The sequence below is a fragment of the Anguilla rostrata genome, chromosome 8 (assembly GCF_018555375.3).
Source record: "Anguilla rostrata isolate EN2019 chromosome 8, ASM1855537v3, whole genome shotgun sequence".
Classification (NCBI taxonomy): Eukaryota; Metazoa; Chordata; class Actinopteri; order Anguilliformes; family Anguillidae; genus Anguilla; species Anguilla rostrata.
Window position 1 is genome coordinate 25,066,890 of NC_057940.1, and position 22,014 is coordinate 25,088,903.

The window sequence follows — 22,014 nt, forward strand, 5'->3', positions numbered from 1 at the left end:
AACGATTTTACTTTTATGCCAATACAACTAGCCTATAATATTTTGATTTTAGAAATGGAAACTACACACGTGGTACTGGAAAACGTTAGTTAAGCTAGTAGCTCTGCCCCACAATAGATATAGAACTGTACTACACGCACACACACACACACAAATGTTGGCTGGGGATTGTATGCGGTTTCGTTAAATAGACTCAAAAAATAAATAAATAGTTGGATTTACTAAATGAATACATTTTTTTGTGTTTGCTTAATAAAATTATAGACACGATGTATGCAATTAAGGTTATGTGACATCTTCAGCTTAATTAGTTTGTCCTATCGTTATTAATAACATTGCAGGCTGCCGCTGTCCAACGATTCTTTTTCTTTTTTCTTTTTGGTTACTTTACCACCCCACCTGAGTACTTACAGTTCGGGTTTATTCCGTCTCCGTCCAACCCACAGCTACTTCTGTGCTTAGTCTGTGAGCAGGTTTTTTCAAATGAGGCGTCGAAACCCTCTCGTCTCGTCAATGTACCCAGCTGCTGCCTCCATTCAATGTGGGGTGGGGTGTGGTGGGTGGGGGGCAGATGGAAAAAAGGTTGAGAACCCCTGCACTAAACCATCTGACATCGATACACACACACGCATAATCATATTTCAATGCCCGTTTCTCTGGCCAGGTCTTTTTTTTACCAGGGCATTGTGGGTAAAGAGTCCCGCTGTAGGCTCTGGAACCCTGCCCTCCTGCCTTACCCCACCCTCCCTCCTGCATGAAGTATCAGCTGAGTTCTCACAGGACCTGCCGCTGCTTTTGACTGCAGTGATGACTAACCTGCGCTCTGATTCAGTGATGCATCTGTTTCTGTGTGTGTGTGTGTGTGTGCGTGTGTGTGGGTGTGCGTGGTTGCGTGTGTGTGTGTGTGTATGGGTGCATTATGGGCTGGCCGAAGCCCTCAATTGTACTCTGTTGACTCTGTGACTTAGTCATGTCGCCTCAAAACCCTGTGACGGTACCATATCATGACAGTTTCCAGCTCTGGTACGGTGCTCCGTCGTGACAGCTCCCAGCTCTGTGACAGTGCCATATCATGACTTTTCCCAGCTCTGTGACAGTGCCATATCATGACTTTTCCCAGCTCTGTGACAGTGCCATATCATGACTTTTCCCAGCTCTGTGACAGTGCCATATCATGACTTCTCCCAGCACTGTGACAGTGCCATATCATGACAGCTCCCATCACTGTGACAGTGCCATATCGTGACTGCTCCCAGCTCTGTGACAGTGCCATATCATGACTTCTCCCAGCTCTGTTACAGTGTTCTGTCGTGACAGCTGTCTTTGTGGTACCCTGCCTGCTGAGTTGTCCAGTGTGCACCCCCACAAGCCACGGCACTGTTGTCTCTCACTGTTGCTGTGTGTGTGTGTGTGTGTGTGTGTGTTTGGAGTGAGTTTTTCCGCCCTCTCCTCACTCTCATCCTTCTCTCTGTCCTTCTCTTTTAGCCCAGAGAAAAAGGGCGCATGAGGTTCCACCGGCTGCAGAACGTGCAGATTGCTCTGGACTTCCTCAAACAGAGACAGGTACGTCCTGAGAAGTCTTTCCATACTCCCTCCTTCCATCCTTCCCTCCCTCTCCCGGCCCTCTCGCTATCTCCCTCCCTCTCTCCTCTGTCTTCTGCTCTCTGTCCCTCTCTCTCTCTCTGCATGTGTTTCAGCAAGGTCACACAATGCCTTGTTAAAGAACAGCCTAACTGCACTCTGGGACACAATGTACTGCAGGATGCAAGAACACAGGATAGACACATGGGCACAGACACAGTCCTGTTGGATAGCCACAAACACAGACGCGTTACTGCAGAATGGACACATAGGCACAGACACATTACTGTAGTATTGACACAGATGCAATACTGTAGGATAGGCACAGACACAGTACTGTTTGATAGGCACATGGGCACAGACATAGTCCTGTAGCATGGACACATAAACACAGATGCATTACTGCAGAATGGACACATAGACACAGACACTGTACTGTTTGATAGAGACATAGACACAGACACAGTCTTGCAGAATTAACACATAGACACAAACAGAACCCTGGGACAGTGCATTGGTGCTGGATAAACAGGGGAAAACATGTTTCAGAGCTATAGACTGCATGGATGGATATTTGGATATTTGCAGTCCAGTACAGATCCCCACAGGGGCTCAGCTGGAGCAGTGTGCAGTGAGAATCACGCAAGGACACAGAAGAGCAGTGAGATTCACACAGGGACTCGATGTTCTGTAGCAGTGTGCAGTGAGGTACACACAGGGACACAGTGTTCTGTAGCAGTGTGCAGTGAGGTACACACAGGGACACAATGTTCTGTAGCAGTGTGCAGTGAGGTACACACAGGGACACAGTGTTCTGTAGCAGTGTGCAGTGAGGTACACACAGGGACACAGTGTTCTGTAGCAGTGTGCAGTGAGGTACACACAGGGACACGAGGTTCTGTAGCAGTGTGCAGTGAGGTACACACAGGGACACGTGTTCTGTAGCAGTGTGCAGTGAGGTACACACAGGGACATGTGTTCTGTAGCAGTGTGCAGTGAGGTACACACAGGGACACAGTGTTCTGTAGCAGTGTGCAGAGGTACACACAGGGACACATGTTCTGTAGCAGTGTGCAGTGAGGTACCACAGGGACAATGTTCTGTACTGTCAGATCATGTGACAGCAGTGAGGTACACACAGGGACACGGTGTTCTGTGGTGGTATTGCAGTGAGATCCACAGGGACACGGTGTTCTGTGGCAGTGAGGTACACACAGGGACACGGTGTTCTGTAGCAGTGTGCAGTGAGGTACACACAGGGACACAATGTTCTGTAGCAGTGTGCAGTGAGGTACACACAGGGACACAGTGTTCTGTAGCAGTGTGCAGTGAGGTACACACAGGGACACGGTGTTCTGTAGCAGTGTGCAGTGAGGTACACACAGGGACACAATGTTCTGTGGCGGTATTGCAGTGAGATTCGCGCAGGGACACGGTGTTCTGTAGCAGTGTGCAGTGAGGTACACACAGGGACATGATGTTCTGTGGCGGTATTGCAGTGAGGTACCGACAGGGACACGGTGTTCTGTGGCAGTGTGCAGTGAGGTACACACAGGGACACGGTGTTCTGTAGCAGTGTGCAGTGAGGTACACACAGGGACACAATGTTCTGTAGCAGTGTGCAGTGAGGTACACACAGGGACACGATGTTCTGTAGCAGTGTGCAGTGAGGTACACACAGGGACACAGTGTTCTGTAGCAGTGTGCAGTGAGGTACACACAGGGACACAGTGTTCTGTAGCAGTGTGCAGTGAGGTACACACAGGGACACGATGTTCTGTAGCAGTGTGCAGTGAGGTACACACAGGGACACGGTGTTCTGTAGCAGTGTGCAGTGAGGTACACACAGGGACACGGTGTTCTGTGGCAGTGTGCAGTGAGGTACACACAGGGACACGGTGTTCTGTAGCAGTGTGCAGTGAGGTACACACAGGGACATGGGTTCTGTAGCGTGTGCAGTGAGGTACACACAGGGACACAGGGGTTCTGTAGCAGTGTGCAGTGAGGTACACACAGGGACACTGTTCTGTAGCAGTGTGCAGTGAGGTACACACAGGGACACATGTTCTGCAGCAGTGTGCAGTGAGGTACACACAGGGACGGCGGCACATGTACCAGGGACTTCTGTGCAGTGTGCAGTGAGGTACACACAGGGACACAATGTTCTGTAGCAGTGTGCAGTGAGGTACACACAGGGACACAGTGTTCTGTAGCAGTGTGCAGTGAGGTACACACAGGGACACAATGTTCTGTAGCAGTGTGCAGTGAGGTACACACAGGGACACGGTGTTCTGTGGCAGTGTGCAGTGAGGTACACACAGGGACACAATGTTCTGTGGCAGTGTGCAGTGAGGTACACACAGGGACACGGTGTTCTGTAGCAGTGTGCAGTGAGGTACACACAGGGACACGGTGTTCTGTGGCGGTATTGCAGTGAGGTACACGCAGGGACACGGTGTTCTGTAGCAGTGTGCAGTGAGGTACACACAGGGACACGGTGTTCTGTAGCAGTGTGCAGTGAGGTACACACAGGGACACGGTGTTCTGTAGCAGTGTGCAGTGAGGTACACACAGGGACACGGTGTTCTGTAGCAGTGTGCAGTGAGGTACACACAGGGACACAATGTTCTGTAGCAGTGTGCAGTGAGGTACACACAGGGACACGGTGTTCTGTAGCAGTGTGCAGTGAGGTACACACAGGGACACGGTGTTCTGTAGCAGTGTGCAGTGAGGTACACACAGGGACACGGTGTTCTGTAGCAGTGTGCAGTGAGGTACACACAGGGACACGGTGTTCTGTAGCAGTGTGCAGTGAGGTACACACAGGGACACGATGTTCTGTAGCAGTGTGCAGTGAGGTACACACAGGGACACGGTGTTCTGTAGCAGTGTGCAGTGAGGTACACACAGGGACACGGTGTTCTGTAGCGGTGTGCAGTGAGGTACACACAGGGACACGGTGTTCTGTAGCAGTGTGCAGTGAGGTACACACAGGGACACAATGTTCTGTGGCAGTGTGCAGTGAGGTACACACAGGGACGCGGTGTTCTGTAGCGGTGTGCAGTGAGGTACACACAGGGACACGGTGTTCTGTAGCAGTGTGCAGTGAGGTACACACAGGGACACGGTGTTCTGTAGCAGTGTGCAGTGAGGTACACACAGGGACACGTGTTTCTGTAGCAGTGTGCAGTGAGGTACACACAGGGACGCGTGTTCTGTAGCAGTGTGCAGTGAGGTACACACAGGGACATGATGTTCTGTAGCAGTGTGCAGTGAGGTACACACAGGGACACGGTGTTCTTGGCGGTATTGCAGTGAGGTACACACAGGGACACGGTGTTCTGTAGCAGTGTGCAGTGAGGTATACACAGGACACGTGTTCTGTAGCAGTGTGCAGTGAGGTACACACAGGGACACGGTGTTCTGTAGCAGTGTGCAGTGAGGTATACACAGGGACGCGGTGTTCTGTAGCAGTTGCAGTGAGGTACACACAGGGACACGTGTTCTGTAGCAGTGTGCAGTGAGGTATACACAGGGACACGTGTTCTGTAGCAGTGTGCAGTGAGGTACACACAGGGACACGGTGTTCTGTAGCAGTGTGCAGTGAGGTACACACAGGGACACGGTGTTCTGTAGCAGTGTGCAGTGAGGTACACACAGGGACACGGTGTTCTGTAGCAGTGTGCAGTGAGGTACACACAGGGACACGGTGTTCTGTAGCAGTGTGCAGTGAGGTATACACAGGGACACGGTGTTCTGTAGCAGTGTGCAGTGAGGTACACACAGGGACACGGTGTTCTGTAGCAGTGTGCAGTGAGGTACACACAGGGACACGGTGTTCTGTAGCAGTGTGCAGTGAGGTATACACAGGGACAGGATGTTCTGTGGCGGTATTGCAGTGAGGTACACACAGGGACAGGATGTTCTGTGGCGGTATTGCAGTGAGGTACACACAGGGACACGGTGTTCTGTAGCAGTGTGCAGTGAGGTACACACAGGGACACGGTGTTCTGTAGCAGTGTGCAGTGAGATTCATGCAAGGACACAGAAGAGCAGTGAGGTACACACAGGGACGCGGTGTTCTGTGGCGGTATTGCAGTGCTGCAGTGCAGGACCCTGGCGGCTGAGCCCCGCCTCCCTGGCTGTTTCCCTGCGGCGTGTGAGCAGGGCTCTGAGGAAGCCCGCGCGCAGCCATGATTTATCATCCGACCCGCTCCTGGGATTCTTTACTTCCCTCCCCTCCACTGTCTCAGTTTAAAGGGCTCTGCGCTTAACCAGTCAAATTGGTGAAAGGAGTTTGCGGGAGCACCTCGCTGCATGTGAAATACGAGGACCCTCGGGGCCGTTCTCCCAAAAATAAATCGTCATTTAACTCGCAATTCAACGTGTGCTTCTAATGGGAGCTGAAATGGATGTGTAGTTTGTGGAAAACACTGGAGTAAGGACTTGAAACTGAACCCCAGGGATGAGGGTGGTTGGGGGGCAGCAAGCACACACACACACACACACACACACAGTCAGCCGTCCTTGGGTCTGACTCTTAGGTGGTGTATCTGGTGACGTATGTACGCTGAATTGAGATAATGTATGCGCGTGGACAGGGCAGTCAAAAGCAGCAAGCCGCAATTCACCTGCCCATTGCGTGTCCAGCAGACATAAACAGTCACAATGCAACACTCCTCCCTCTGAGAAGAGGGCTGACTGACAGCTAATAAGGGAGGGTAACCAAAAATGGCTTCTTAGAATCGTGCTTGCTTTAAAGAGTGGAGTGTTTGGACTCAGATAGATCTCACCTTATCTTCTCCCTCAGTTATAACTGCCCTGTGCCCTGATTGGCCCATCTGCTGTATGGTCAGTTGGGCTCTGCGTTTAGCACACCTCCTGCAGTGCGTGCGTCTGACGTCTGTGCTCTTCCTGCAGGTCAAATTAGTGAACATACGGAACGATGACATCACAGACGGAAACCCCAAGCTGACCCTGGGACTGATCTGGACCATCATCCTCCACTTCCAGGTCTGTGCTTCAGGATTAACACTGTATGTCTGTGTGCGTGTGTGTTTGTGTGCGCGTGTTTGTGTGTGTGTGCACCTCTGTGTCTGTGTGTGTGTGTGTGCGTGCGCGTGTGTGTGTGGGTGGGTGGGTGTGCAGGCCTTGACTCTGTGTGATGGAAGCTGATTGGCTTACTGCCTATTTTCTGTGCACATGTCAGCCAGCGGAGAGCGGTGGGTGTGATTTACTGCTAATTGTGGGTGTTAATCATAGAGAGGCAGGCAGGGCTGGGCTGGCTGTCTGCTGAGAGCTGGCAGAAGCCTTCTGAGAGGAGATTGGGCTGACAGGAGTTTGATTTAGCTGACAGGAGTGGGATTGGGCTGACAGGAGTGGGATTGGACTGGCATTAGTGGAATTGGGCTAACAGGAGTGGGATTGGTTTGATAGGAGTGGGATTGGACTGGCATTAATGGAATTGGGCTAACAGGAGTGGGATTGGGCTGACAGGAGTGGGATTGGGCTGACAGGAGTGGGATTGGACTGGCATTAGTGGAATTGGGCTAACAGGAGTGGGATTGGTTTGACAGGAGTGGGATTGGGCTGACAGGAGTTGGATTGGACTGGCAGGAATGGCCTGTGTATTGGCCACTGTTATTAAATGCTCCCAGACCCTCTTCTCAAAACATGCTGACAGAAGGGAAGGTCAGCCAAATCTGCGTGCGGGCGTGCTTTCTGCAAGAAAGGGCCACAGCTGCCCAGTCCTCAGTCTGAGTATGTCCTGGGGCTGTGTGCATGTGTGTGTGCAAATGTGAGACATGGTTTTGTGTGTGTGTGTGTGTCTGTGCCTGTGTGTATGTGTGTCTGTGCCTCTGAGTGTGTGTGTGTGTGTGTGTGTGTGTGTGTGAGAGACAGCTCAGGTGCAGGTCCCTGCTAAGTACTAGATTAATCTGCCACCAGGCCTGATTTCTAATCTGTAACTCCTGTTATTGTCTGGGTGTAATTCAGGACTATGCTAAAATGAGTTAATGGGAATGAAAAGGTATAAATAAATAAAAAATGACCCCCACTCTACTGATTTAATCAGGACTCATGCTTTTGTTTATTTTTATTGTTTTGCTCCTTTAACAGCAATAGGTCTTCAGTTATGAACTATTTCGAAATATAAAAAATTTGTAAACATTCAGTCGGGCCGTAATTACTGAAACATTATGGTCCAGTTTTTTACAATTAACAATTGTTACACGTAAACTTTGACCTTAATGAAATTAGAGAGGGCCCACCAGAGTGCTGGCAGAGCGATGACATCACAAGGTGACAGGGGGAGCTGGTTTCCAGGGAGACGCAGCTCTGTGACTGCAGCTGTTTATTTCAGCATGATTCAGCAGATCAGAGATGGGGGGAGAGAGAGGGGAGGAGGGGGGATGGAGGGAGGGGGAGAAGCCCACAGGAGATGTGAGGGAGAGAGTGAGCGGGGGCTGTGTGAGGGGGCGATGGGAGACAGGGATATTAGTGGGAAAGACGAGACTCTGTCATCTCCTATGAAGGGCAGAGCTAATGGTAAAGGAGATGGGGTAGAGTGTGTATATGTGTGTGTGTGTGAGAGAGAGAGAGATAAATAGAGAGTTAATGCTTGTGTTTGTGTGTGTGTGTGTGAGAGAGAGAGATAGATAGAGAGTTAATGCTTGTGTTTGTGTGTGTGTGTGTGAGAGAGAGAGATAGATAGAGAGTTAATGCTTGTGTTTGTGTGTGTGTGTCTGTCTGTGTGATGGAGCGCTGCCTCCTTCACAGGCACATTTTCCTGTGGTAGAGACACTGCACCACCTCAAATTGAATACAGTTATCTACAGTCAGTCATTTGTCATGGATATAATTTGGTGTTGGTGTACCTTGTAACATATTGTTTTCTTGATGGTGATGGTTTGGAATTCGGCTTGCCTTGCATATCCGGGCCCGTGTAAAATGCATTATGTCATACAGAACTGAGCGGGAGGGGCGGGGCAGAGGGCTGAGGAGCTGCGGCCTCCTCCCGTTCGCTGAGTGACTGGGGATCCGCTGTGGGTGTGGGTGGTGTTCTCTGTGGGGAAGCCTGCCCCCCGGGGGTAATCAGCAGCAGTGCAGGTGAGGGGTCCAGCCTGTGCTGTAGAGAGACAGTACTGTAGTGACCCCACACACTGTCCACTCCAGTAAAGACATGGGAGCCATTTTATAAATGTTCCGGCCGGTTTTCATTTTTCTCTTATGACAGCGTCAGCACTGTCCTGTCAGCTAGCCCGTGACAGGCACGTTCCCTGGGGCCTCGAACCTACGCCCACCAGAAGTGTACTCGAGCTGCCTGCAGATACCCTGCGCTGCCACTGGGAGGCGCTGGTGCGTGCAGAACGGCAGATGGCCTGCTACATTGCACATTGCACAGTCAGCAAATGACGAGCTCAATCTGTGTGTAGCCCTGCTTATAGGTGCGTGTTGTGGATTGGGCTCCTGACTCTTGATTGGGCGTCACTCTTGCCTCAGAATGTTGGTGCTGGTGACAGTGGAGATTGGGGAGGCCATGTGCCTGAAGACCGCAGACCTGGTTGTACCCTGCGTACGGCACTGCGCTACTCGTGTGCAGTCAGCGGGAGCATCTGAGCGAAGCTTTTGTTGATTGAGCTGATTTATAATCCCAAACAGCTGCACAATGGCTGGGTCCATAGCTAATGGATTTGCTCTCATTGTCCTCGCGCTGCGCTGCTTTACACCGGGTTTGTCTCGCTGCGTCCCCTTAGAAACCTTCTGCAGGTGCTCCAGATAGTGTTCGCCTCCCTTGTCTGTTCATCTGCCTTCCCTCCCAACATCTCCCTTTCCCTCTAACAAGAGGCTGCTGGTTACCTCATGAGAGAGATAGAGAGAGAGAGGAGAGAAGGAAGAGAGCAGGAAAGGCACACAGGTGTAATCATCACAGCCAAAGGGATGGAAAGCAGATTTATTTTTTTCTTCCGTAGCAACCTGCCTACCATTTGCATCTCTGATGGATTTTGGGTCAAACACACACACGTGTGTGTGTGTGTGTGTGTATGTGTGCGCGCATATACGTGTATCTGAGCAGCAGAGAGAGCGAGCGAAAGAGAGAGCAAGCGCGAGAGGGAGGGAAGGAGGGGGAAGCTGATAGGTGGAGCAGAAAAAGAGGAGGGAAGAGCGAGAGGGAGGGAGGGAGGGAGAGAGAGAGAGCAGGCAGCAGTGTAGTCTAACGCTGCAGCAGGCTAGAGATGAAGGTTTTTTTTTGCACTGGTGCCACTGAGCGAGAGAGCGAGGGAGAGGCTGAGCGGCAGAGCGCTGGAGAGGGAGGAAGAGAGGGAGCACGGTGCTGCTGAGCTCCCAGGCTTCTGCTGAACCTACAGGCCTGTGGGTCCGCACGCAGACACGCACACACACACGCGCACGCACGCACGCAGGAGATCGCAGGACCGCCTCACCTCGCGCTCGGGCTTCCACACACTTTCACGTCTCTCCTGGAGGGGGGGAGGGGGGGGGACCGTATCAATTGGATCAGTCCAGCGATGCCTTCCAACGGAACCTCGGTCTCTTCCTGACCGCAGCGATCTTCCTTCAACAATACCCTCGTCCTCCTCCTCGTCCTCCTCTTCCTCCGGCCCGACGTGGAGCCCCCCGTCCCTCCTGCGTGCTCCGAGCCCAGGCTGGGCCTGTGAGCCCTACCCTGCCCTGCCTCCGCTGCCGTAATTAGATTCCCATCCAGGATCCGGGAGCGCCTGCCTGCTACAGCGCTGGGCTGGCTAGCGTCCTGCTAGCGCCGCGGCACTGAGGGCTGCTCTACTGCTCTGGGCTGGCTAGCGTCCTGTTAGCGCAGCGGCACTGAGGGCTGCTCTGCTGCTCTGCTGTAGGGGGGGACAGCTGTCTGAGGGTAGAGGTGCTGCTGGATGGAGACAGTGTCCTCACAGTGCTAAGCTCGAGGATTTGGGGATCTGAGAAGGTGGGAGCCGTGACTGTGGGGCGGAGCTTAATTAGGAGGGACCCACCGGGACACGCCTGAGGACAGTGCCTACGGGGACACCCCCCTCCCCCCCCCTGTTCCCCCCACCCGCTGCTCATCGCCGCTGGGCGTCTGGAGATGCCAGCGTCAGGGAGACGGCGCTCCTGCGGGGGTCTAGCGGTGCCGCGTCTCCCCTGGAGGACGTCCCGCCATCACAACAGCAAGCCTGGACCCCAGCGGCGCCTGGAGGACCCGTGAGAGGCTGAGGCTCCCGCGTCACGTGACCGGGTTTTCTCTTTTTTTTGGCTTGGAGGCCGGGCCGATTGATTTATCGGCAAGATACCGGAGCACCCGCTGAGTCTGCAGCAGAGACGTCACCCGCCACCAGCCTGGACCCCGCCGTGCTGCCTTGGCTGAGAAACCTGGAGCCGCCACTACCGCTACTACTGCTAGTGCGGCCGCTGCCACTGCTACAGTAACACTGAGAGCGCAGCAGTATTAATTGTCCATTAGCGGGCGGTCTGGGAGCCCAGCCGGGGAGAGGCACTTAGATCACCTCTCCCGCCTGGGAAGGGGAAAGGAGCCGGAGCCGGAAGGCGTCTCTGTGGAGGAGGAGCTGGGAGTCGCGGGTCTCGGAGGGTTCCTGAGGAGCTCTGCTGATGTGTATGGGCTGTGACGCACCGCGCGCACGTGTGTGTGTGTGTGAGTGAGTGTGTGCGCGGGCGCGTGTGTGTGAGTGAGTGTCAGCACTGCAGCCCTCCTGCCTGTCCGGGGCTCACTCCGCTCCCAGGCTTTCTCGCGTTTGGCGGTATGAGACCGTCCCCCGTCCTGGCGCGGAGGCCCGCCGGCGCTGCCCTGGTAACGGCCTGAGCCTCCCGGCGGGGCGGCGGCGGATCTGAGGGGGAGCAGCCCCATGTGATTACGGAGAGGGGACTGATAAGGTCACCCCCCCTGCTGGAGCGCTGCGGGGGGAATAAGCTCATTTCTCCTGAGGGAGGGGCACAGCCCAGCGCCTCCGGGACCGCTGGCGACCATGCGCTGAGCCGCCGGCGGGCTGGTCTGGGGGAGCAGTCGCTGCCCGCGTCGGGGAGAGAGCCGGCCGGATCCTTCCGGACTGAGCGGCCGCTCGCCGACACGCCTGTCTGCGGCGGCCCGTCTCCGTCTGCTGCTTCTCTTCCCTCGAGCCGCTCCCTCTCTCTCCACCCTTCTGTCTTTCGCTGTTTCGTCCGCTCTGTTTTTGGGGAGCGATGGGAAGCTCTCTGGGCTGTGTGAAACGGCACCGGGAGGCGGGGGTGAACGGGGCGCCCCCTCTGTCCCCCAAAAAGAGATTCCGCTTCAGACGCAAGCGCAAGCCCAGGAAGCAGCGGAGCGGGTCCGCGGGGGGGGGGGCCGGGGGGCGGGACCTCCCCCACAGAGGGGAGGAGGACAGCAGGAAGGAAGTGGTGGCGGCTGTCGCCGGGGGTGACGTCCGACCCAAACGGGGCGGTCTCGACAGCACGCCCGCGGCAGAGGTGCAGTCTCGCCCCGCAGAGCTCGCCCCGAGTCCCGAGGGCCTCCATCCGGGGCCCGAGAGCGGGAAGGCGAAGGGCCCCAAGGTGCTGGTCCTGTCCCCCGAACCCAGCCCTGCCTGGAGGGGGGTGTTCTGCCTGCCCCAGGGGGAGGGGGGCGGCGGCGGCACCACGGGGTCTAGTGGGGACGCCCCGGACGCAGACGCCCCAGACGCGGACCAGGGCAGCGCGACCCCGGGCGGCGGGCGGGTGTGCAGGGTGAGGGAACGGGTGCAGGGCGTTCTGCAGAAGCCCCGAATCCTGCAGGCCGAGCGGGGCCGAGAGGACCTGCACCAGGAGGACCAGCGCCAGGAGGACCTGCACCAGGAGGACCTGCGCCAGGAGGACCTGCACCAGGAGGACTTCCCCGCCCGGGACTCGGACCGGCCCGCCCCCACGGAGGAGAAGAGGGGCGTGGTGCACATTCGGGAGGTCGGGGGGAAGCTGTGCGTGGTGCGGACGGTCTACCCCCGGGATTTCGGGTCCCCGGTGTGGGGGGAGAGAGGGGTGGAGGTGCGGGCGGAGCCCCCGGCCCTGGCCCGGCAGACGGGGAACGTGCTGAGGGTGCGAGTGCGGGAGAAGGAGGAGGGGCTTTCTGAGCTGACGGACAGCTCTGGCGCTGACGTGTGGGCCACTCCGCCGGACGACCTCGCGGCCCTGAGGGCGGCCCCGGTGCATGCTGGGAAGGCGGAAAAGGAAGCGAGCCGGAACGAGGCCGAACGGAGCGTCGCCGCGGGCGGCTTGCTCTCGGGGAACTCTCCGGTCCCCCAGGACCCCCTGTCATCGGGGTACGCCAGCGACCTGCCCCTCACCTCCCCGGAGACAGGGGGCGCCACACAGGCGGACTGGGGAGGGCTCACCAGCAGCTCCTCTGAGGTTCTGGACACTTCCGCGATGGAGAGCCCTCTCTCGCCCCCCGAGGGACCCCCTCGCCCCTCCTCTCAGGTCAGACCCTCTCTGTCCTCCTCTGCAGCGAGGCTCAGGGTTTAGAGCACTCAGCGCCCCCGTTTACTGCAGTGCAGAGCAAGTGCACTGCGTGCGCTCAGTTAGAGTGTGTGTGTACGTGTGTGCGTGTATGACTGCGTGTGTGTGTGTGCGTGCGTGTGTGTGCATGTATGACTGTGTGTGTGTGTGTGTGTGTGTGTGTGTGTGTGTGTGTGTGTGCTGTGTGTTGATGACTGTGTGTGTGTCTGTGTGTGTGTGTGTGCTATGCACGTGTGTTGTGTATGTGTGTGGTGCACTATGCACGTGTGCTGTGTGTGGTTTTCCATGAGTGGTGAGGTGTTGTGGTGTGTGCATATGCACGTGTGTGTGTGTATGTGTGTGTGCGTGTGTGTGTGTGTGTGTGTGTGCATATGCACGTGTGTGTGTGTGTATGTGTGTGTGCGTGTGTGTGTGTGTGTGTGTGTGCATATGCACGTGTGTGTGTGTGTATGTGTGTGATATGCTCACCTCAGCTCAGTACACTGCTTATTTGTATTCACAGACTGGCGTGTGTGGTTTTCCAGTGAGGGTGAAGACGTAGCTTTGTTTGCGTTGGGTTCTGCTGGCTGTTTGTCGGATGGCTTACGTGTCGTGGTTGAGGGAGGGGTCACGTGTACAGGGCTGTTATTTGCGTATGATCCTTCCCTTCGAGTGGGTGTCTGTGCTGAATAATTGAGCAGCATGCGTTTCTGTGGATGTGTGGGGATGTGTAGGCTCCCTGAATGGCTACCTGTGTGGTGATGTGTGGGGCTCCCTGAATGGCTACCTGTGTGGTGATGTGTGGGGCTCCCTGAATGGCTACCTGTGTGGTGATGTGTGGGGCTCCCTGATTGGCTGCGTGTGTGAGGATGTGTGGGGATGTGTGGGGCTCCCTGAATGGCTACCTGTGTGAGGATGTGTGGGGCTCCCTGATTGGCTGTGTGTGTGAGGATGTGTGATGGTGGGCTCCTGATGGCTGTGTGTGTGAGGTAGTGTGTGGGAGTGTGGGGCTCCTGAATGGCTACTTTGGATGGATTTGTGTGGGGCTCCCTGATTGGCTGCGTGTGTGAGGATGTGTGGGGATGTGTGGGGCTCCCTGATTGGCTGCGTGTGTGAGGATGTGTGGGGCTTCCCGAATGGCTACCTGTGTGAGGATGTGTGGCGATGTGTAGGGCTTCCTGATTGGCTGCGTGTGTAAGGATGTGTGGGGCTCCCTGAATGACTGCGTGTGTGAGGATGGGTAGGGATGTGTGGGGATGTGAGCGGCTGCGTGTGTGAGGATGTGCGGGGATGTGTGTGTGTGAGGATGTGTGGGGAGCTGTGTGCGGGGATGTGCGTGTGTGAGGATGGGCAGGGATGTGTGGGGATGTGAGTGGCTGCATGTGTGAGGATGTGCGGGGATGTGTGGGGCTCCCTGATTGGCTGCGTGTGTGAGGATGTGTGGGGCTCCCTGAATGACTGCGTGTGTGAGGATGGGCAGGGATGTGTGTGGATGTGAGCGGCTGCGTGTGTGAGGATGTGTGGGGAGCTGTGTGTGAGGATGTGTGTGCTGTGTGTTTCTCAGCTCTGGAGAAAGCACACTGCGGCTGCACTTTCTGACTGCATCCCCTGGGTCTAATCAACACAGCCCAGAGCATCTCTCCATCTCTCCATCTCTCCCTCTCTCCTGCCCCTTCCTTTCTGTCACTCATTACTTCTTTCTCCTTCTCACCGCCCACTCTCCCTCGCTGTCTTGTCGCTTCTGACACCAAAAGTTACAGATGTTTTACATCCTCTAGTCTCCTGTCCCTGTGTAATAGGCCACACGCTCAAATTCATTTTGAGCGCAAGCTCAGATTTTGCAGGTGTGTTTGAGTACCTGATCTGTGTATGTTTATGTGTGCGTGTGTGTTTGGTACAGGATAGGATAGCATGAAGCAGAGTGTGTGTGTGTGGCACCGGACAGGATAAAGCAGCGGTCCTACCCCCCCACGCGCACGCACACACACACACACACACACACACACACACACACAGAGCATACCTCCCGTGCATTAGCGCTGTAGGTGGGGGGCATTTTGGGAGAGAGCGCAGGGATTTAATGGCCTCGTTAGAGCTGGAGCTTGTCGCTCGTTAATTACGCCTTTAACCCCGTTCTCGCCGGTGCTCACGCGCCGCGCGGCGGAGGCGGCGGTGGCGTGACGCGATGTCACTTCCCCTTGATGGATGGGCGTGGCTCCCTGGCTCCGCCCAGCGTCTGTCCTCATCGCCTGGCCCCTTATCAGCGCCAGGCAGAGGTTCCCCCCCCCCCCCCCCCCGGGCACTGGCAGGCCTGCACCAGCCTTTCTGCTGCCCGCAGATCAGTGTTCACCCGCTGGCAGCCCTGCCCAAACCCCCCAAACCCCCCCGCCCAGACGCCTGCGTCCCCCCTCATCTGAATAAAGATGGATTTAAAATGCGCATAAATCACCAGACTGCTCGCACCCCCACGGGCATTCCATGCTCCCTCTCGCTCTTTAAACTTGTAAAGGGCTGCCAGACTCCTTTGGCGGTGCCCCCCCCCCCCCCCCCCCAATCCCCGTCTCTTTGCTCTCAGGGGGTCACTGTCTTGCTGGGTGCTCTCAAACCTTGACGCGATCGCCTATTGTTAAAGAGTGCCTTTTCCCCCCTGTCTACTGTATTGAGACACTCTTTCTATTGGTTGAGTGGATTATCATCTGCTGACTAACCAATCAGGTTGTGATAGTCACAGGAGTGATAGTCAGTGTGAGATGGAACTTTGCTTTACATCTGTCACTTTGAAGAACTCCTGCCATCTCTCTCTCTCTCTCTCTCTCTCTCCATCCTTCCCTGTGGCATTGCACCTCTCAGGCTTTGTGTGTGTGTGTGTGTGTGTGTGAGAGAGTCTGTGTCAGTGTCAGTGTCAGTGCACGTGCGTGTTGCATGGTTTTGACGCAGTGTTGAGATGTGCTGAACAGGCACATGGCTAGGAGGGGCTGGATTTCGTTCTGTCTGTGACCTCATCTTTAATCATCTTTACTGTAATAAGATCAAGCCAAACAGGAAGTGCTGTATTGTGTGTGTGTGTGTGCGCGTGTACATGGCGTGTGTGTGCGTGCGCGTGTGTGTGCGTGCGTGCGTGTGTGTGCGTGTGCGTGTGCGTGTGCGTGTGCGTGTGCGTGTGTGTGTGTGTGTGTGTGTGTGTGTGTGCGCGTGTACATGGCGCGTGTGTGTGTGCGTGTGTGAGTGAGAGAGAGACTTGTTCAGACCCATGGTGTTCCCTCTGCACATGAGCAGTAATATGCTGGTCTCTGTCAGTCTACAGGCCTGATCCTTCTCTCGGTGCCTTTGCTTTATTCTGGTCGTCTGCAGTCTGGAGTCTCCTGTCCTTTGGCTGTCTGCTCTGGGCAGGGTTTTACTCTTTTGGCATTAGCACCAGAAAGAGAGGAGGAAGATGAGAGGGAAGGAGGGAGAGAGGGATAACACAGGAATACTGATGACAGGCGCCAGGCAGTGCCCGTTACCGCGGATACAGCCGTTCTTTGTCAGGGAGAGAAGGAAGGAGGGAGGGAGGAGGAGGCAGAAGAGAAAGAGGAGAGAGGGGTGAACTGTGGGGCATGGAGCTCGAGGGGGGATAGAGGGGGGAGAATAAAAGATGAGTAGAAGCAAGAACAGATAGTGAAAGCAGGCAGAAAAGACTGATAAAGATGAGCACGGGAGGGAGAACAGCGGAACGAGAGATGAAAGGAGAAGCAAAGAGAAAGTGACAGATCAAGGGAAGGGAGGGCAGGGAGGCAAGGATAGAGATGGGGAGGGGGAGGAAACGAGGGCGACAGAGGAAGAGGGAGAGAAGGAGAGAGGGGGGTGTGTGAGAGGCAGCGGGTGTAACTTTGGCAAGGAGCCTTGTTAAGGAGCTGGACAGAAACTGTATCGAGGTCAGCAATTACGGCAGACTGGGAGAGAAAATCAGAACATTCTTCAGCAGGCTGATGTGACCAAGGACAGGACAATACACAGACGAGTGAAGGAGGTGTGGTTCACATGAATTAATTAGACAAAGACATACAGGCTGCTATAAAGGCCAGTTTAACCCCCTAGTGAGCAGCACACTCTCAGACTGGTGGTACGCATTAGAATGTGTGTATGGCTTCCAAAGGAAAAAAAATCTGAAAGTACAGCAAATTAGCTTTAAGGACGACTTCACATAAAAAATAGTGGTAACCCTTTGTATGGGATGGATTATTATAATGTAGCAACATTGTAATTATTTGATTACACTGTGCCTAAGTAGGTATTGCTGTGGGACATTTGTATGGTTTAATACACATGATTATTATGGAATGATTGCTTCGTATTGCTAGTTTCTATTTTTTTTTTTGCTAGTTGCTAGTTTAAGTTGTTATGCCACACTGCACTGATACGTGGTCAACTTCATCTGAAGTGTACCTAAATTTACCATTTTAATAGAGTATCAAGTTTCTTTTGCTGAGGTATAGTTTCTTTCTCTGTGCTGTCCGGACACTGTCAGGGTTTGGCTTGAGTGTGTCTGGTAAAGCAGTTTCAGGACGGCCAGCATGTGACGCTACACTCCCACGTGACAGTCATCCGAAATTCCCACTTCCTCAGTAGCCCACAAATCATCCAAAAATCCATTCCACATTCTATTTCTGTGTCTTGACACCAATTTATAGCTTGTGTTTCTCTTCCTTTATCGGAGTCTCAGGGAGAGCTTCGCTCTCTCCCTCGCACGCGCTTTGAATCTTCTCTTGGTGTCCGTTTATCCAGCGCCGTTGGTCGCGCTTACATCAGATCTGCGCAGATCAGCTGATGTTTACGCCATGCGAACAGGCTAAAGCTGCAGATGGCTGATTGGATTAATATAGTGCATCCACATAATAGGGATTATTGAATCTGTGTTCTGGACTGATGCCCATACTGCCCCCCCCCCCCCCTCCCCCAAGCCTTGCACATGCAGTTAGGACTGAGCACTTCCTCCCCCCCCTCCACCCCCCACACACTGGAATGGGAAAAGCACCTTGGGAAGTGTAGTAAAGTGTCCTTGTCTCTCCAGGGCGAACCCGATTAGTTACATTTACTGAATATCTCAGTGTTTGGCAGGCTTGCTTATCGAGAGCGAGCGAGCCAGGGCGAATATGCGAGCGCTGTGCGTTCTGTCAATATGTCCTCTCGAGGTGTGTGAAAGCTGAGAAGCCGGGTTGTTTACTGGGTGAATGAGGAAGCGGAGTGAAGAGGAGCTCAAGGCCTTGACCTGTTCCCCCTGTCACATCTCTCCTTCGGGCAGATCTCTGAGATCTACGTGAGCGGCGAGTCAGGTGACCTGACGGCCAAGGAGAAGCTGTTGCTATGGAGTCAGCAGGCGATCGAGGGCTACCCTGGCACGCGCTGCGTCAACTTCTCCTCCAGCTGGAACGACGGGCGCATGTTCAACGTCCTTCTGCACAGATACAGGTACATGCGCAGAGTTACACACACTCTCTCCCTCTCACACACACACACACACACACACACTCTCTCTCTCTCTCTCACACACACACACACACACACACACACACTCTCTCTCTCTCTCTCTCTCTCTGTCTCGATCTCAGACACACATACACACACGCACACACTCTCACTCTCTGTAAAATGTTCTCTGTTTAATGCACAGGCCTGACCTGATAGACATGGAGGTGGTTGGACGACAGAGCAACCGCGACAACCTCGAACAGGCCTTCGATATTGCTGAGTCACTAGGGGTCACACGACTACTGGACGCTGAAGGTATGGCTCTGCTGGTCTTTCACAGTCAGTCTGATGATCTTTAAGGCTCTGCTGGTCTTTCACAGTCAGTCTGATGATCTTTAAGGCTCTGCTGGTCTTTCACAGTCAGTCTGATGATCTTTAAGGCTCTGCTGGTCTTTCACAGTCAGTCTGATGATCTTTAAAGCTCTGCTGGTCTTTCACAGTCAGTCGGATGATCTTTAAAGCTCTGCTGGTCTTTCACAGTCAGTCTGTTGATCTTTAAGGCTCTGCTGGTCTTTCACAGTCAGTCTGATGATCTTTAAGGCTCTGCTGGTCTTTCACAGTCAGTCTGATGATCTTTAAGGCTCTGTTGGTCTTTCACAGTCAGTCTGATGATCTTTAAGGCTCGGCTGGTCTTTCACAGTCTGTCTGATGATCTTTAAGGCTCTGCTGGTCTTTCACAGTCAGTCTGATGATCTTTAAGGCTCTGCTGGTCTTTCACAGTCAGTCTGATGATCTTTAAGGCTCTGCTGGTCTTTCACAGTCAGTCTGATGATCTTTCAGTGCCTTCGGTAGCACAGGTGTTGGTATGCCTGTGCTTGCTGAACGCTCTTTTCCTTTGACGCTGTTAGATGTGGACGTACCGTCGCCGGACGAGAAGTCAGTCATCACCTACGTGTCCTCCATCTACGACGCATTCCCCAAGATCCCAGAGGGGGGCGAGGGCATCCCAGTTCACGTACGTTCCACTTCACCCTTTACAAATCCCTTACTCATGCTCACGCTCAGTCACTCAGACAGAAACTCCCTGACTCATTCTTTCAATTATATTATATTAAACTTTCTATATAGCCATGATAAAGTCAGCTTTTCTTATTGCCAAAGCACCATATATCATCAGTGGCATGTAAAAACCAACCCTGCAATAAGCGAATTCTCTCCCTCTCTCTTTCTCTCTCTCTGCCCATTTCTCTCTCTCTCCCTCCTTTAGGAAGTGGACCAGCGCTGGGCGGAGTACCAGGCCCGCTTCCCCGCCCTGCTCCAGTGGACCCGGCAGCACACGCTGCTCATGGCCGACAAGAACTTCCCACAGAACCCCGTGGAGCTGAAGGTGAGGAGCGGAGAGAAGTGAGCAGACCAGAGGGAAATGTAGGGGGTAGAGGAGGAAGAGAATGGGGTGAGAGGTGGGGAGAGGAGCGGGGGGAGGAGCCCGAGGAGGAGGCCAGCTGCACTGAGTTTAGTTAAATGAGGGAAGTTACCTTTTTTGTGATCACCATGCCCTTCGTCTGAGCGTGTCTGCTAACTGCGGCCCTCCCCCCTCAGGCACTTTACAACGAGTACGTCCATTTCAAAGAGACGGAGATCCCGGCCAAGGAGATGGAGAAGAGCCGAATCGAGCACCTCTACAAGATGCTGGAGGTGAGGGGGGGGGCTGACCTGGATTCTGCTGGAGTCCGCTCTTCATCATGCGGCTCCGAACCCTCCCAGGCTCTGAGGGCAGCTGCTCGCTGTCCCGGGACAGCCCTGGTCTTAAGACTCGTCAGTGTACCAAAGGACTGATTGTGTGGTTTTTAATTTGGGCGCGGGTGGAGGTGGCTTGGGGGGGGGGCGTTGGGTGGGGGGGAGAATGTGCCCTCTGTGTGGGGCTGTTTGTTTCTCCTGCTCAGGCTGGGGGGGTGAGTAGGCCCCACCCCCACCCCGGTGTGGTAATGACCGCGTGTGCCTGCTGGCTCTGTCCTCCAGGTGTGGATGGAGTTTGGGCGCATCAAGCTGCCTCAGGGCCTCCACCCTAACGACCTGGAGGAGGAGTGGGGCAAGCTGATCCTGGAGATGCTGGAGCGGGAGAAGGCTCTGCGGCCGGCCGTGGAAAGGTGGGGCGGAGAGGCAGGGGGGCGTGTCAGGGCGGGGCACACAGATCACTCTGGGGGTAGCTGCAGGAGTTTGCTGTAGGTAAAGCACTGTTGAGACAGTTATACAGTATAATGACGTTGGGCAGTAAGTGGACAATAAGGTGACTGTAAGGGTAGTAAGGGGGCAGTAAGGGGACAGTTAGGGGACTGTAAGGTGACTAGGGGCAGTAAGGGGGCAGTAAGGGGACAGTAAAGTGACTGGGGGCAGTAGAGTATTGTGAACTTGTGATGTCTGTGTCCCAGGTTGGAGCTGCTTCTGCAGATGGCTAATAAGATCCAGAACGCTGCGCTGGACTGTGAGGAGAAACTCACTCATGCCAAGAACACGGTGCAGGCTGTAAGTGTCTTCTGCTCTCTGTGCTGTCTTTGTGTCTGTATGTCTGCATTGTGTGAGTGTGTGTTTGTGTTTGTGTTGCTTAAGGGTATATCTAGTGTTAGATATTTTTAGCACCGTTTGTGTGTGTGTGTGTGTGTGTGTGTGTAAGTGCTTGTGTGTGTGTGTGTATGATTGTATGTATATGATTGTGTGTGTGTGTACGTGCGTGTGTGTGTGTGTATGATTGTATGTATATGATTGTGTGTGTGTGTGTATGTGTGCGTGTGTGTGTACGTGTGTGTGTGTGGGTGTGTATGATTGCATGTATATGATTGTGTGTGTGTGTGTGTGTGTGTGTGTGTATGATTGTGTGTGTGTGCGTGTGCCTGTGTGTGTGTGTGTGTATATGTGCGCGTGCCTGTGTGTATGGTATCTAACCAGTGGCCCCCTGCAGGGCGTGCTGAATCCGGAGAACGTGGATTCGGTGCGCTGTGAGCAGGAGCTGGGCGTGTACCTGCAGGACTGCGAGGGGCTGATCCGGCAGCTGCAGCTGGACCTGCAGATCCTCAGGGATGAGAAGTACTACCAGGTGGAGCAGCTGGCCTTCAGGTGAGAGAGCGTGTGCAGAGCACGTGTGCAGAAACGGCATGTTGCTTGTGTGCAAGACAGAATGTAACAGTCTGTCTTTGCTGGGTACATTACGGTGTGCTGTTGTAGTTTGTAAGAGTGTGTTTCTGTGTGTAACAGTGTTTTGCTGTGTGTAACAGTGTGTGGCTGTGTGTAACAGTGTGTGGCTGTGTGTAACAGTGTGTTGCTGTGTGTAACAGTGTGTTGCTGTGTGTAACAGTGTGTGGCTGTGTGTAACAGTGTGTTGCTGTGTGTAACAGTGTGTGGCTGTGTGTAACAGTGTGTGGCTGTGTGTAACAGTGTGTTGCTGTGTGTAACAGTGCGTTGCTGTGTGTAACAGTGTGTGGCTGTGTGTAACAGTGTGTTGCTGTGTGTAACAGTGTGTTGCTG

The 22,014-nt window shown here is 54.2% G+C and overlaps 1 protein-coding gene across 12 annotated transcripts in view; it reads left to right on the plus strand.

Annotated features, from left to right (window-relative positions):
• The window catches only part of LOC135261212 (microtubule-actin cross-linking factor 1-like), a 97,148-nt gene extending 75,509 nt beyond the window's left edge, over nucleotides 1-21,639 (plus strand). For 6 of the 12 annotated variants that reach the window (XM_064347276.1, XM_064347277.1, XM_064347278.1 and 3 more), the window contains 10 exons: nucleotides 1,486-1,563; nucleotides 6,502-6,594; nucleotides 18,329-18,495; nucleotides 18,698-18,810; nucleotides 19,404-19,510; nucleotides 19,763-19,882; nucleotides 20,095-20,190; nucleotides 20,515-20,642; nucleotides 20,925-21,018; nucleotides 21,452-21,634. In XM_064347276.1, the coding sequence (XP_064203346.1) occupies nucleotides 1,486-1,563; nucleotides 6,502-6,594; nucleotides 18,329-18,495; nucleotides 18,698-18,810; nucleotides 19,404-19,510; nucleotides 19,763-19,882; nucleotides 20,095-20,190; nucleotides 20,515-20,642; nucleotides 20,925-21,018; nucleotides 21,452-21,610 (1,155 nt within the window). In that variant the 3' untranslated portion in view covers nucleotides 21,611-21,634. Of the gene's footprint in view, nucleotides 1-1,485; nucleotides 1,564-6,501; nucleotides 6,595-9,788; nucleotides 13,030-18,328; nucleotides 18,496-18,697; nucleotides 18,811-19,403; nucleotides 19,511-19,762; nucleotides 19,883-20,094; nucleotides 20,191-20,514; nucleotides 20,643-20,924; nucleotides 21,019-21,451 lie in introns of those variants that run through there. The other 6 variants (XM_064347280.1, XM_064347281.1, XM_064347282.1 and 3 more) reach the window with 2 other exon arrangements.
• The last annotated feature ends 375 nt before the right edge of the window (nucleotides 21,640-22,014 follow it).